Genomic DNA, 16,251 nt, shown 5'->3' on the forward strand with positions numbered 1-16,251 from the left:
TCCTATACATAGCACTGAACAGGATTAGCAATCGAGTGATTGCTATAAAGAGTCCCCTATGGGGACTATTAAAGTGTAAAAAAAAAAAGGAAAAAACCCCCTCCCCCAATAAAAACGTAAATTGTCCCATTTTCCCTATTTCACCCCCAAAAAGTGTTAAAAAATATTTTATATACATATTTGGTATCGCCGCGTGTGTAAATATCCCAACTAAAATGTTAATGATACCGTGCGGTGAACGGCGTGAACGTAAAAAATTTTTAAAAGTCCAAAATAGATGCTTTTTTATAACATTTTATTCCCAAAAAAATTGATTAAAAGTTCTATATAAGCAAATATGGTATCAATAAAAATTACAGATCACGGCACGAAAAATGAGCCCTTATACCGCCGCTTATACGGAAAAATGAAAAAGTTATAAGTCTTCAAAATAGAGGGATTTTAAACATACTAATTTGGTTAAAAAGTTTGCGATTTTTTTTTTAAGCGCAACAGTAATAGAAAAGTACGTTATCATGGAATATCATTTTATTCGTATTGAGCCAAAGAATAAAGAACACATGTCATTTTTACCGTAAATTGTACGGCGTGAAAACAAAACCTTCCAAAATTTGCAAAATTGCGATTTTCTTTTAAATTTCACCACACAAATAGTATTTTTTTATTTATTTTTTTGGTTGCGCCATACATTTAATGGTAAAGTGAGTGATGGCATTACAACGGACAACTGGTCGCGCAAAAAACAAGCCCTCAAACTAGTCTGTGGATGAAAATATAAAAGAGTTATGATTTTTTGAAGGCGAGGAGGAAAAAACTAAAACATAAAAATGTAATTGTCTGCGTCCTTAAGGCCCAAATGGGCTGCATCCTTAAGGGTTAAATGTCCATTAGAAAATCCCACTATAGTCTATGGGATTTTTACATTATCCGTTTTAATCTGTTATAGTCCGTTATGAATAACGGACGTTATTTCGTGAGGGAAGATAGTAACGGGAGAAATAGTGCATGCAAAACGGATAATGTAAAAATCCCATAGACTATAATGGGATTTTCTAACGGACGTATGGGATTTACTAACGGAAGTTTAATGTCCAATTTTCAGGGCTTTCATAACGGAACATCAAACGGATCTTTAAAACGGATGAATTTTATAGTGTGAAAGCAGCCTTAAAGAGAAACAGTTGGAGCTGTGTGCCCAGGCGGTGCATGGTCCCAGTTCTTGTCTAATGATAACATTTTGGTACTATATACACTTTTGAAAGCTGGGATGTAGTTAGTGACTCAAGTAGTATGTGTGGTGTCCGTAGCCTCGGGCAGCAGTTCCACTGCGACCCCCCCCCCCCCCCCACCTTCCCTCATTCCTATCCCCTTCACACTTTTTCTGTTCCCCCTGCATTGCTCCTATCAGTTGAGCTACAGCAGGTAAGTAATGGTGCATCACTGTGTCTAATCAATTAGTGCAGTTACAGCTGCATATAGTGAGCAATCCAGCTAATGTAAGTAGTTTACAGACAATGCATCCTTGGAAAAAGTAATTCAATTAGATTTCCTCCAGGAGGAAGAAAACTGTCTCTATTGCTGCCTATAGAAAAGCCATTGCATAGGGCTCGTGAGCTTTTTAAGGTATTCCATGTATATTAAAAAAGAAAAAAAGCCAACATCTTAAAGGGGTACTCCGGTGGAAAACTTTTTTTTTTTTTTTTTAAATCAACTGGTGCCAGAAAGTTATACCGATTTTGTAAATGACTTCTATTTAAAAAAAAAAAAATCTTAATCCTTCCAGTACTTATAAGCGACTGTATACTACAGAGGAAATTCTTTTCTTTTGGGATTTCTTTTCTGTCACGATCACAGTGTTCTCTGCTGACACTTCTGTCCAGAGCAGCATATGTTTGCTATGGGAATTTTCTCCTGCTCTGCTGACACCTCTGTCCATTTTAGGAACTGTCCAGAGCAGGAGAAAATCCCCATAGCAAACATATGCTGCTCTGGACAGTTCCTAAAATGGACAGAAGTGTCAGCAGAGAGCACTGTGGTCGTGAGAGAAAATAATTTTCTTTTGGGAATTGGAAAATTGCTGCTGAACTTTGAAGCCCTCTGATGTCTTCCAAAGGTAAAAACATGGCAACTTTATGATGCAAATATAAAGTAGACATATTGTATATGTGAATCAATATATAATTTATTTGGAATATCCATTCTCCTTACAAGCAGAGAGCTTCAAAGTTAGAAAAATGCTAAATTTTTATGAAATTTTGGGATTTTTCACCAAGAAAGGATGCAAGTAACCAAGAAAATTTACCACTGTGTTAAAGTAGAATATGTCACGAAAAAACAATCTCTGAATCAGAATAATCGGTAAAAGCATCCCAGAGTTATTGCTGCATAAAGTGATAGTGGTCAGAATTGCAAAAAAGAGCGGCGTCCTTAAGGTGAAAAAGTGCTCAGTCCTTAAGGGGTTAAGAGTCATTGTTATGCAAATTGTCTGACTGGCTGTATTTGCCTATCATTGGCATTCACTTAGACAGTGGTTGTTTGTGGAGCAAACCCTTTAAATCCTTCATAAATTACATTTATTTCAAAATCTTAAAGGGTATTCCAGGCCAAAACTTTTTTTTTATGTATCAACTGGCTCCGGAAAGTTAAACAGATTTGTAAATTACTTCTATTAAAAAATCTTAATCCTTCCAATAGTTATTAGCTTCTGAAGTTGAGTTGTTGTTTTCTGTCTAACTGCTTTCTGATGACTCACGTCCCGGAAGCTGTCCAGCTCCTATGGGGATATTCTCCCATCATGCACAGCTCCCGGGACGTGACATCATCATTGAGCAGTTAGACAGAAAACTTCAGAAGCTAATAACTATTGGAAGGATTAAGATTTTTTAATAGAAGTCATTTACAAATCTGTTTAACTTTCCGGAGTCAGTTGATATATAAAAAAAAGTTTTTGCCTGGAATACCCCTTTAAGCTTTTCAGTACTTATCAGCTGCTGTATGCTCCACAGCACTGTAGTCAGATTTAAAAGAAAAACTTCCTCTGGAGCATACAGCAGCTGATAAGTACTGGAAGGGTTCAGATTTTTTTTAAATATAATTAATTTACAAATCTCTTTCTGGCACCAGTAGATTTTAAAACCTTCTTTTTCCTTCAGAAAAAAGTTGTCTTTAACCTCTTCAGGACATAGGGCGTATGGATACGCCCTGAATCCCGAGTCCTTAAGGACCGAGGGCGTATCCATACGCCCGTGGGAATTCCGGCCCCCACCGCTAGCCGGTTGGGGACCGGAGCCGGATGCCTGCTGAAATCGTTCAGCAGGCATCCCGGCATATCGCCCAGGGGGGTCATTATGCCCCCCCATGTCGGCGATCGCCGCAGATCGCTGGACAATTCAGTCCAGCGATCTGCGGCGATTCCGGGTCAATCGGGTCTCCAGTGACCCGATGACCCGGAATTACTGGCTGTTCGGGGCCGTCTCTGACGGCCCCGAACAGCCAGAGCCTGCAGGGGTGAGGTGGCACTGGTGCCACCTCACGATCGCCCTGATTCGTCGGCCGGATTACCGGCCGACCAATCAGGGCGCCTGCTGCGGGTGTCACTCCCGCACCCGCTCCGCCCCTCTTCCGGAGGACGTGAGCGGGTGCGGGAAGACGACCCCGGGTGCTGGGGACCCCGATCCCCGGCGCCCCTGTTGGGATCGGGGCCCCAGGAGCAGCTGCGGCGGCGGAGACGACGAGGGACTGACCTGTGCGGCGAGGATCGTTGGAGGTGAGTGACAGCCTCCTGCTGTTGCTTAGCAACAGCTCCCAGCATGCAAAAAGGGCATGCTGGGAGCTGTAGTTATGCAACAGCAGGAGGCAGACCACCACAACTCCCAGCATGCCCTTATGGGCATGCTGGGACTTATGGTTTTGCAACAGCTGGAGGCACATTCTTTCTATGGAAAAGTGTACCTTCAGCTGTTGTATAACTACAACTCCCAGCTTGCACAAACAGCTAAAGTGCATGCTGGGAGTTGTAGTGGTGCATCTGCTGGTTGCATAACTACAACTCCCAGCATGCCCGTTGGCTGTCGGTGACTGCTGAGAGTTGTAGTTTTGCAACAGCTGAAGGCACACTGGTTGTGAAACTCAGAGTTTTTTTTTACCTAACTCAGTGTTTCACGACCGGTGTGCCTCCAGCTGTTGCAAACTACAACTCCCAGCAGTCACCGTACACCATGCACCGTACATGCTGGGAGTTGTAGTTTTGCAACAGCTGGAGGCACACTGGTTGTGAAACACTGAGTTAGGTCACAAACTCCGTGATACATAACCAGTGTGCCTACAGCTGTTGCAAAACTGCAACTCTCAGCAGTCACCGACAGCCAACGGGCATGCTGGGAGTTGTAGTTATGCAACAGCTGGATGCCCCCCCCCCCCCCCCCAATGTGAATGTACAGGGTACACTCACATGGGCGGAGGATTACAGTAGGTATCTGGCTGCAAATTTGAGCTGCCGCAAACTTTCTGCTGCAGCTCAAATTGCCAGCGAGAAACTACTGTGAACCCCCCGCCCGTGCGACTGTACCCTAAAAACACTACACTACACTAACACAAAAAATAAAATAAAAAGTAAAAAACACTACATATACACATACCCCTACACAGCCCCCCTCCCCAATAAAAATGAAAAACGTCTGGTACGCCACTGTTTCCAGAACGGAGCCTCCAGCTGTTGCAAAACAACTCCCAGTATTGCCGGACAGCCGTTGACTGTCCAGGCATGCTGGGAGTTTTGCAACAGCTGGAGGCACCCTGTTTGGGAATCACTGGCGTAGAATACCCCTATGTCCACCCCTATGCAATCCCTAATTTAGGCCTCAAATGCGCATGGCGCTCTCACTTTGGAGCCCTGTCGTATTTCAAGGCAACAGTTTAGGGTCACATATGGGGTATCGCCGTACTCGGGAGAAATTGTGTTACAAATTTGGGGGGGTATTTTCTGCTTTTACCCTTTTTAAAAATGTAAAATTTTTGGGAAAACAAGCATTTTAGGTAAAAAAAAAATTTTTTTTTTTACATATGCAAAAGTCGTGAAACACCTGTGGGGTATAAAGGTTCACTTAACCCCTTGTTACGTTCCCCGAGGGGTCTAGTTTCCAAAATGGTATGCCATGTGGTTTTTTTTTTTGCTGTCTTGGCACCATAGGGGCTTCCTAAATGCGGCATGTCCCCAGAGAAAAATTAGCGTTCAAAAAGCCAAATGTGACTCCTTCTCTTCTGAGACCTGTAGTGCGCCAGCAGAGCACTTTTCACCCCCATATGGGGTGTTTTCTGAATCGGGAGAAATTGGGCTTCAAATTTTTAGGGGTATTTTCTGCTATTACCCTTTTTAAAAATGAAAAATTTTTGGGAAAACAAGCATTTTAGGTAAAATTTTTTTTTTTTTTTTTTTACATTTGCAAAAGTCGTGAAACACCTGTGGGGTATTAAGGTTCACTTTATCCCATGTTACATTCCCCGAGGGGTCTAGTTTCCAAAATGGTATGCCATGTGGGTATTTTTTGCTGTTCTGGCACCATAAGGGCTTCCTAAAGGTAACATGCCCCCCAAAAACCATTTCAGAAAAACGTACTCTCCAAAATCCCCTTGTCGCTCCTTCCCTTCTGAGCCCTCTACTGCGCCCGCCGAACACTTTACATAGACATATGAGGTATGTGCTTACTCGAGAGAAATTGGGCTACAAAAATAAGTAAAAATTTTGTCCTTTTACCCCTTGTAAAAATTCAAAAATTGGGTCTACAAGAACATGTGAGTGTAAAAAATGAAGATTGTGAATTTTCTCCTTCACTTTGCTGCTATTCGTGTGAAACACCTAAAGGGTTAAAACGCTGACTGAATGTCATTTTGAATACTTTGGGGGGTGTAGTTTTTATAATGGGGTCATTTATGGGGTATTTCTAATATGAAGACCCTTCAAATCCACTTCAAACCTGAACTGGTCCCTGAAAAATACTGAGTTTGAAAATTTTGTGAAAAATCGGAAAATTGCTGCTGACCGTTGAAGCCCTCTGGTGTCTTCCAAAAGTAAAAACTTGTCAATTTTATGATGCAAACATAAAGTAGACATATTGTATATGTGAACCAAAAAAAAATGTATTCGTAATATCCATTTTCCTTACAAGCAGAGAGCTTCAAAGTTAGAAAAATGCTAAATTTTCAAATTTTTCATCAAATTTACGGATTTTTCACCAAGAAAGGATGCAAGTATCGACAAAAATTTACCACTATGTTAAAGTAGAATATGTCACGAAAAAACAATCTCGGAATCAGAATGATAACTAAAAGCATTCCAGAGTTATTAATGTTTAAAGTGACAGTGGTCAGATGTGCAAAAAACGCTCCGGTCCTTAAGGCCAAAATGGGCTCCGTCCTGAAGGGGTTAAAGACTCTGTTAACTTTAGCAGTAACAGTAACCACAATGGTCTGAAATTCATCAGGTTCCTTTGTGGTGACCAAAGTTTTGACAGAAACACATCTGATTGAAAATTCAGCAGAACCTCCAGTGCAAATGTGAACAGAACATTATTCATATTTTTTCCATCAGAAATATCAATGGAACAACATAAAATTTCTGATGCCTAGAATTGTTCAGAACAAGTGTTTGTTAAAGTGGATGTGTCTGGAGAGCCAGTCTTTCTCCTTTAATGGTTCCTGAACGTGTATAGCATTAAAGGCTTTATTTTATATATTCTATTGCTATTTTCTGTAACCTTTTAATTTGCTTGCTTACTGTTTCTTTCAGCAATGCTGGTATAGACTTGCCTCCAACCATTGATGAGCCAAGGCTTGAGGATGAAGATGATCTGCACAGGTGGGTGTCTACAACCTTGTGTTGGTCCATACTTTGTTACAAAAGGAGTTTGCATTATAATGACCTAAAGAATGTAACCATGTTTGCTTCTAGGCTTTATTGCATCTATTAAGGAATCATTTTTGTAACCAGTTTTTTGTTAATACTTTTTACTCTACAATAAACTCCCCAGCTGTTAAATGCAGGGAGAAATCTGCAAACTTAGATCTTAATTTATAGAAATGATTGTAGAGATGTATCTATATTAAATTTGCAAGTATTTTTTTTTTGACTGTGTCATTTTACACTGATATAATCTGGAGGAATAAAATGCAGCTTATCTGGGTTAACACTGGTGCACAATGTAAAGTTTGGACATAACTATAAAGGCAGAAGTCTCTCTTAAAGGGGTACTCTGCCCCTAGACATCTTATCCCCTATCCAAAGGATAGGGGATAAGATGTCTGATTGCGGGGGTCCTGCCTCTGGCGACCCGCGCAATCACTTCTGCGGCACTCTAGACATCCGGTGCACGGAGCGAGCTTCGCTCCGTGCCGGATGAATGCTGATGCAGGACGGAGACTCGTGATGTCACGGTCACGCCCCGCTTGTGACATCACGGCCATGTCCCCTCAATGGAAGTCTATAGGAAGGGGCGTGACATCACAAACTGGGTGCGGCTGTAATGTCTCAAGCCTCCGGCGCTGCACCTGATGCTCTAAACGAATGCCGTGTGCAGGAGGGAGATAGTTGGGGTGTCCAGCGCCAGGACCCCCGAGATCAGACACCTTATCCGTACTTTTTATTGATACCACATTTGTGTATATAAAACTTTTATAATTTTTTTTTTTTTTAGTTTTTTGAATCACTAACGCACGCAGCGATACCAAATATGTGTATTCATTATTTTTTTTTTTACTTTATGGGTGTAAAATGGGGGAAAAAAGGCCATTTTACATTTTTTATTGGGGGAGGGGATTTTATTGGGAACTTTTTATATAAATTTTTTAATAGTGGACTATTTATAGCAATCCTTTGATTGCTAATACTGTTCAGTGCTATGTATAGGGCATAGCACTGATCAGTGTTATAGGTCATCTTCTACTCTGGTCTGCTCAATCTCAGACTAGAGCAGAAGACCCGTGGAAGGCAGCGGAGGCAGGTGAGGGGACCTCAGTGTGCCGTTCTGGATGATCGGATCGCCGCAGCAGCGCTGCGGATGACTCGATCATCCATATTTCTTACCGCACTCCCGCAGATGCTGTGATCTGTGTTGACTACAGCATCTGAGGGGTCAGCCATTACTGGCGGGTCCCTGGCTTCGATCAGCAGCCGGGACCAGCCGCGTATGGTCCGAGCATCGCTCCAATGCTCGCAGTCATGTACAGGAAGTAAGTATACGTAAAATTTTGTTAAATATACGTAAATTTTCATCCTTGGCCATTAAGGGGTAAAGAATATGTACACACTATGAAATATTTACCTAGAGGAATTCAGAACAGACATTACATGTCCAGCAGGCGCTGCACACTGCTCAAAAAAATAAAGGGAACACTAAGATAACACGTCCTAGATCTGAATGAATGAACTAATCGTATGAAATACTTTATTCTTTACATAGTTGAATGTGCTGACAACAAAATCACACACAAAATAACAATGGAAATCAAATTTATCAACCCATGGAGGTCTGGATATGGAGTCACACTCAAAATCAAAGTGGAAAACCACACTACAGGCTGATCCAACTTTGATGTAATGTCCTTAAAACAAGTCAAAATGAGGTTCAGTAGTGTGTGTGGCCTTCACGTGCCCGTTTGACCTCTCTACAACACCTGGGCATGCTCCTGATGAGGTGGCGGATGGTCTCCTGAGGGATGTCCTCCCAGAACTGGACTAAAGCATCCGCAAACACCTGCACAGTCTGTGGTGCAACGTGGTGGTTAGATCGAGACATGATGTCCCAGATGTGCTCAATCGGATTTAGGTCTGGGGAACGGGTGGGCCAGTCCATAGCATCAATGTCTTCCTCTTGCAGGAACTGCTGACACACTCCAGCCACATGAGGTCTAGCATTGTCTTGCATTAGGAGGAACCCAGGGCCAACGCACCAGAATATGATCCCACAAGGGGTCTGAGGATCTCATCTAATGGCAGTTAGGCTACCTCTGGCAAGCACATGGAGGACTGTGCGGCCCCCAAAAGAAATGCCACCCCCACACCATTACTTACCCACCACCAAACCGGTCATGCTGGAGGATGTTGCAGGCAGCAGAACATTCTCCACGGCGTCTCCAAACTCTGTCACGTCTGTCACATGTGCTCAGTGTGAACCTGCTTCCATCTGTGAAGAGCACAGGGCGTCGGTGGTGGATTTGCAAATCTTGGTGTTCTCTGGCAAATGCCAAACGTCCTGCACGGTGTTGGGCTGTAAGCATACCCCCACCTGTGGACGTCGGCCCTCAAACCACCCTCATGGAATCTGTTTCTGACCGTTTGAGTGGACACATGCACATTTGTGGCCTGCTGGAGGTCATTTTACAGGGCTCTGGCAGTGCTCCTCCTTGCACAAAGGCAGAGGTAGCGGTCCTGCTGCTGGGTTTTTTCCCTCCTACGGCCTCCTCCACGTCTCCTGATGTACTGGCCTGTATCCTGGTAGCACCTCCATGCTCTGGACACTACACTGACATCCACAGCAAACCTTCTTGCCACAGCTCGCATGCATGTGCCATCCTGGATGAGCTGCACTACCTGAGCCACTTGCGTGGGTTGTAGACTCCGTCTTCATGCTACCACTAGAGTGAAAGCACCACCAGCAATAAAGTGACCAAAACATCAGTCAGGAAGCATAGGAACTGAAAAGTGGTCTGTGGTCACCACCTGCAGAACCACTCCTTTATTCTTGCTAATTGAATATAATTTCCACCTGTTGTCTGTTCAATTTGCACAACAGCATGTGAAATTGATTGTCAATCAGTGTTGGTTCCTGAGTGGAAAATGTGATTTTTCAGAAGTCATGGAGTTACATTGTGTTGTTGGTTACGTGTTCCCTTTATTTTTTGAGCAGTGTATGACTGCCCAGACATGTGGCATCCCTATTGACTGCAGTGTAGTTCTGCACGCTATTCTGCAGAATGAATGAACATGTTTATTCCTTTGGCGGAGTCTGGAATTTGAATTTCTGTGCACAGTTTAGCAGAATCCCATTAAAGACCATATGAGGCTGCTGCACTGGAATCTTCTGTAGTGTTCTTGGATTCTAAGAGAAAATATATTATGTGTAGTATGTATTTGCTTACAGTGAAAATTACACAAACCTGTCAAATGTATGCTGGCTTCACAAAGTAAATTTAGTACAGTTTTTTTTGTAAGCATAATAATGGTTGAAGAAAGCATTAATGTGGCCAGTTCAGTATAGAAGTAATCTTAAAGGGGTACTCCGGTGCTTAGACATCTTATCCCCTATCCAAAGGATAGGGGATAAGATGCCTGATCGTGGGGGTCCCGCCACTGGGGACCCCCGTGATTTCGCAGCACCCGAGTTAAAATCAGTGCGCAGAGCATATTCGCTCTGGGTCTGATTACCGGCGACCACGGGGCAGGCGGCGTGTGACGTCACGCCTCCGCACCCGTGTGACGTCATGCTCCGCCCCTCAATGCAAGCCTATGGGAGGGGGCATGACAGCTGTTCCACCCCCTCCCATAGGCTTGCATTGAGCGTGACGTCACACGGGGGCGGAGGCATGACTTCATACACCGCCTTCCCCGTGGTTGCCGGTAATCGGACCCGGAGCGAACATGCTTCGGGGACTGATTTTAACTGGGTGCTGCGTGCAAGATCACGGGGGTCCCCAGCGGCGGGACCCCCACGATCAGGCATCTTATCCCCTATCCTTTGGATAGGGGATATGATGTCCAAGTGCAGGAGTACCCCTTTAAAGGCCCCACTATAAATAAGCCATTTATAAAGCTAGTCCTACACATAATGCCCAGTGAGATGACACTGAAGTTACTTAGTATATGTTCAGAAAATACCTGATCCTTTTTTTCTCACTACAGATTAAGGGGAACTATCCCTATTAAAGGAGATCCGTAGTGTAAATTTTTTAACAATCCCCTGTGCCCGAGCTGCAATAAGTAACAAAACAAACTTTAACTCCCCCCCGATATCTGTGTTCTGTTCCTCTGGTGCCAGTCTTCTTCCTGCTTCCTAGGGACGATGAGTCATACTGTGCTCAGCATATCGCTGGCCGCAGTGATCTTACGCCTCAGCTGGTGATAGGCTGAGCTCATTGTCATGTAACGAACCTCGGCCACGCCTTCTCTCTGCTGCCCGGGCTCGTTACATGACAGTCTCAGCCTATCACCAGCCGAGGCGGGACATCGATGCGGCTGGCGATAGGCTGAGGGCAGTATGACTCATCATCCCCAGGAAGAAGACCAGCACCAGGGGAACGTCGGCAGGTGAGTTCATTTGTTTTATTACTTTGTGCATAGGGGAGTTTAAAAAAAAAAAAAAATTACACTACAGATCTCCTGACGGGTTGGTTGAGAGTACTTTTTTCTTTTCTTTTGATACATTTTTAAATGGAACCTGTCATCACTTGCATGCTGCCTGAACCATGAGTCATCTAGATGATTCCTGGCAATTTTTGGTGTCCCTTTCCTTGATTGTTTTCTCCCTTTACCAAACTGACAGATCTATCAGTCAAGGCTGGAGGGGAGGGGAGGGGAGAGGAGAACCTGCTAGGGACCGGTTCAGGCAGCATAATAGTGACGACACGTTGCCTTCAGATGGTGGACAAATTTTAAGTAAAGCCTCCATTTGATTCATAAGGAGTATTCATTTATGTAGAATGGTTGCATATGTGTTTTAATGTGTTACTTCTTGCAGGGATGGAAGGCCACGAGAAGATTCCATCAAGTCATTACTTGAGCTTATTCCAGGAAATGAATATGCAGATTTTGATGCTCGAAGGCCACCTATGAGAGCTAGGTCAGATGAATATCAAGATGATAGTAGAGAGTTTTACAACCCCAGGCCTGATTTTAGAGGGAGAATGCCACCACTTGGGGATATGGATGATGTTGATCTTCGCTTGCCAATGGAACATCGAGATTTTCCTTCCAATATCTCAGAACGTTTCGGTGCTCCTGAAATGTTTCAAAGGCCAGGGGATCTAGATGGCAGATATAACCCTGGACTAGAAAACAGACAAGACTTTCAGAGTTCTGAACCAAGGCCTCTAATGGATGTTAGAGATAATTATGGACCGAGAGAGATGCAAAGGCCCCGTGGAATGCCTCATGAACAGATGGGTTATGATGATAGAACAAGAGGACAACAGAGCCCAGCACAAGGCTTTTATAAAGAGCCTGCCCCTAATCGTATACAGTCATTCCCACCTGGAAAGATGAGCAGTGCTGAATATGATGACATGGAGGCTGAACCTAGAATGCGCCCTCTGAACAGGGATTTCAATTTTAGAGAGAGTGTGCATCGCCCAGAGTTTCAAAGCACGGAAATTGAGAATTACATGTTTGACCCTAGAGATAGAGAAACAATGGCCGGTCCTTATAATGAAAGGATGCACCCAAGAAATGCTAGAGTACTAGATGGTCATATGAATGATAGAATGAATGCCAGGAATCCACAACAACTAGGTGATAGACGAGACATGGAAGGCCCTATACAGGAAAGAATGCAATCAAGAGATGGAAGATTTATGGAAGGCTTTGTAAATGAAAGGTATCCACAAAGAGATGCCCAAGGTATTAGAAATGTAATGGATGATAGGATGCATTTACCGAATGGAAGGCCAATGAATGGACCGGTGATTGAAAGGATACAGTCCAGGGATGCACAGTTCATGGAAGGCCCAATGAATAATAGAATGTATCCTAGGGACACACGACAAATGGAGGGTTCTGCAAATGAAAGAATGCAGCCAAGAGTTGGAAGATTTATGGACCTTCCTTTGAAAGAAAAGTTAAACCCTAGGAATCAACAGCCTATGGGAAATGAAAACATGCCCTCAAAGGATCTAAGAGCCTTAAGTCTTTTAATAAATGAAATGATGTCCTCCAGAGATCCAGGACCCATGGAGGGACCTCAGAATGCTAGAATGCATCCAAGGATTGACCGAGCAATGGAGGGAGGCATAAATAATCAAATGTATTCAAGAGAAGGACCCATGAAGGAACATGTGCCCCTAAGAGACACAAGAGCCCCAGAGGAGCTTATGAATGTGCATATGTATCAAAGGGATGTAGGCACCATCCAGGGGTCCATGAATGAACCGATGCACCCAAGAGATTCTCGAGCTATGGAGGGCTCCATGAAAGAAAGAATGTACATGCGTGGTGCAGAATTCCCAATGAACAAACAAAGATATTTTATGGATGACACAAGGTAAACTTTAGTTGCATATATAAATATATATATATGTGTGTGTGTGTGTGTGTGTATATATATATATATATATATATATATATATATATATATATATATAATTTTATTTATTATTATCTTCTAACACGTTTCCTCTAGTATTTTGTGTTTTGTTAGTTTTTGTGTTGAATTCATTGTATGTACAATTGTCACATATAAGTTCCTAAACTCTCCCAGTATCCCTCTGTAGACTGCTCTGTACTAATGAGGGGCAAGAAGCCCAAAATGGTTGGCTAGAACAATGCCTTTGACACAGCTCAAGGGGGTACTGTATGTTATTGAGTATATCCAGTGATGGTTGGGGACTTAATTTACCATGATGCATTGCCTAAAAATAAGTATGAAAATTAGCTTTCCTCCAGAAGAGGAAGAAAAAAAATAATTTCTCATAGTATTTTTCCACTTCCAGGCTATTATTTTGTTTTGATTAATGCATGAAGCCTTAAAGGAGAAGTAATGTACACAACGTATCCCCTATCTCTGTAAGATAGGGGATAAGTTTTAAATCACAGGTGGTCTGAGTGCTGGAACCCCCTGCAATCTCATGTATGGTGCCCTGGCTCACTCCAGATGTTTTAGATTGCAGGGGGGGTCTGACAGCTGGGACCCCCTGAAATCTCCTGAACGGAGCCCCAGCTCTCCCCTGGAACAGAGCGTGTCGACCACTGCACGAAGCGGGGGCAGTCCAGATATCTCTTGGGAGAATACGGCTCTCCCATAGAGAAATATGGCACTTTGTGAGCGGGTCGACACGCTCTACTCCAGGTGAGAGCAGGGGCCCCTTACAGCAGATTGTGGGGGGGTCCCTGCGGATAGGGGATACGTTTTTTTTTTCTTTTTTTTTTTTTTTTACATGATACTTCTCCTTTAAAGGGGTACTCCGGTGGAAAACTTTTTTTTTTTTTTGAATGAACTTGTGCCAGAAAGTTAAACAGATCTGTAAATTACTTCTTTAAAAAATCTTAATCCTTCCAGTACTTATTAGCTGCTGAATACTACAGAGGAAATTATTTTCTTTTTGGAACACAGAGCTCTCTGCTGACACCTCTGTCCATTTTAAGAACTGTCCAGTGTAGGAGAAAATCCCCATAGAAAACATATATACTGCTCTGGACAGTTCCTAAAATGGACAGAGGTGTCAGCAGAGAGCACTGTGTTCCAAATTTCCTCTGTAGTATTCAGCAGCTAAAAAGTACTGGAAGGATTAAGATTTTTTAATAGAAGTAATTTACAAATCTGTTTAACTTTCTGGCGCCAGTTGATAAAAAAAAAAAAAGTTTTTCACCGGAGTGCCCCTTTAACATACCTGTAAATACTTATTTTGAAAGCCACCTCAATGTTCATCTGATGATCATGGATCTGACTTCTTAAACTCCCCCAGTCATCAGTAGAGTCACTACCCAGAAAGGCCAATGTTACATTGGGATTCTTCAGATTAACTGGAGCCAAGTCTACAATAGTGGGAGTCACTCATACTCGTGGCTGTCCAGCCTGACCAATAGTGGTGCATACTCCATTCGGATGACCATGTCCCCTTTAATGTCCTGTATGTCTGTCCATTATTCTCCTTACCATTTAAATAGACTTTTTTTCTTTTTATCTTTTCCCTTCTTAGACCTTTTGAGGGAAGAAAGATGAACCCTTCTGAAGATTTTAAAGGAGCTAATAGATTTGCGCCATATCCTTTCCCGAATAAACAAGTACAACCTTCCGAAATCTCTAGAGAACCGCCAAGACATGATATCAGAGATCCCCGTAATATATTGCCTCCATCACAGAATGCCATCGGCTACCCACCAAGAAGCAGATTCAACTAACATTGTCAATCCTGGGGATAACTTTTTTTTTTTTTTCCCGAAATACGTCAGTAGTTGTAAAGATTTCTTTTATTTCCATTTGTAAAATGTTCCTATGTCATAGACAGTGTTACCTATGATCCTTTTTACAACTGTCCTCTATAGGCTACTTTTTTATGATCTGTGAGAGAAGTCGGGCATACTGTAACTGAAATGTCGCTTTAAAAATAGTCTTTCCCACTATACCCCATTATTGGATTTATAAGATTTAACTTACATTTCCCCATTAAATATGGTTGTCACACAATGCAGGAAGCCATTTCTCTAGAAGCTGCCGGTCACTGAATTGGAAACTCTCAAGTTCCATCAATACTGTTGTTGAGTGTGCAGCATCTCTATTACCAAAGTATGAAAGAGAGTGAAATACATATTGTTAATACTTTACAAGCAGTTTGTCTTTGCATTGCCATCATAATTTTTCTAACGTTATCAAAGTCTAATTATATGGACTTCCCTATAAATTTTTCTTTGATATTATGAAGACTGCAAAATATGCCTAATTCAATGCACTTTTCATTGTAATGTGTTATCATTTATTAAACCGTGCGGCTGTGTTGTGTTTCCAATGTGCTTGCGTTATATTTTTTTTTGTAATGATAAGACTGTGGTTATGAATGGATTATCTCATTGCTAGGATAGGCCACAAATAGGGAGGGGTCACACAGCTAGGGCAAGAGGCACTTGTTGCTTTTCTAGGATCCAGACATTTTGTGTAGTACTGCAGCTTAGTCCCAATTACTTCAGTAGCATTGAGTTGCAATACCAGACACAACCTGTGGACAGGAGTGGTGATCTTTGTCACGTATGGGCAGGGAAGGAGTGCAGTACTGATCTCACCCACTCCCTCTATCCCTGCCTACTTGCCTATCCACCCTAAATAGCGGATCGACAACCACGGTGATAGTCCCTCCCTAAGTACGTGATGGAAGTCACTGTCAACAAAATTTACTACAATACAAACAGGTCAAGATTCAGTAAGGGAGCAAACAGAAAAAATATCTAAACACACACACACACACACAATAAGTCAGTCCACTAGCTGAGTCTATACCAGGAGTTGACTTAACCCCTTAAGGAAGCAGGGTTTTTCCGTTTTTGCATTTTCATTTTTT

At 42.6% G+C, this 16,251-nt stretch overlaps 1 protein-coding gene across 2 annotated transcripts in view; it reads left to right on the top strand.

The window, feature by feature from the left end:
- The window catches only part of LOC130281773 (uncharacterized), a 48,447-nt gene extending 32,742 nt beyond the window's left edge, over positions 1-15,705 (top strand). For both annotated transcript variants that reach the window (XM_056529372.1, XM_056529371.1), the window contains exons 8-10: positions 6,785-6,853; positions 11,727-13,244; positions 14,899-15,705. In XM_056529372.1, coding sequence (XP_056385347.1) covers positions 6,785-6,853; positions 11,727-13,244; positions 14,899-15,100 — 1,789 coding nt within the window. In that variant the 3' untranslated portion in view covers positions 15,101-15,705. The remainder of the gene's footprint in view (positions 1-6,784; positions 6,854-11,726; positions 13,245-14,898) is intronic.
- Positions 15,706-16,251: the final 546 nt, after the last annotated feature.

The sequence above is a fragment of the Hyla sarda genome, chromosome 7 (assembly GCF_029499605.1).
Source record: "Hyla sarda isolate aHylSar1 chromosome 7, aHylSar1.hap1, whole genome shotgun sequence".
Classification (NCBI taxonomy): Eukaryota; Metazoa; Chordata; class Amphibia; order Anura; family Hylidae; genus Hyla; species Hyla sarda.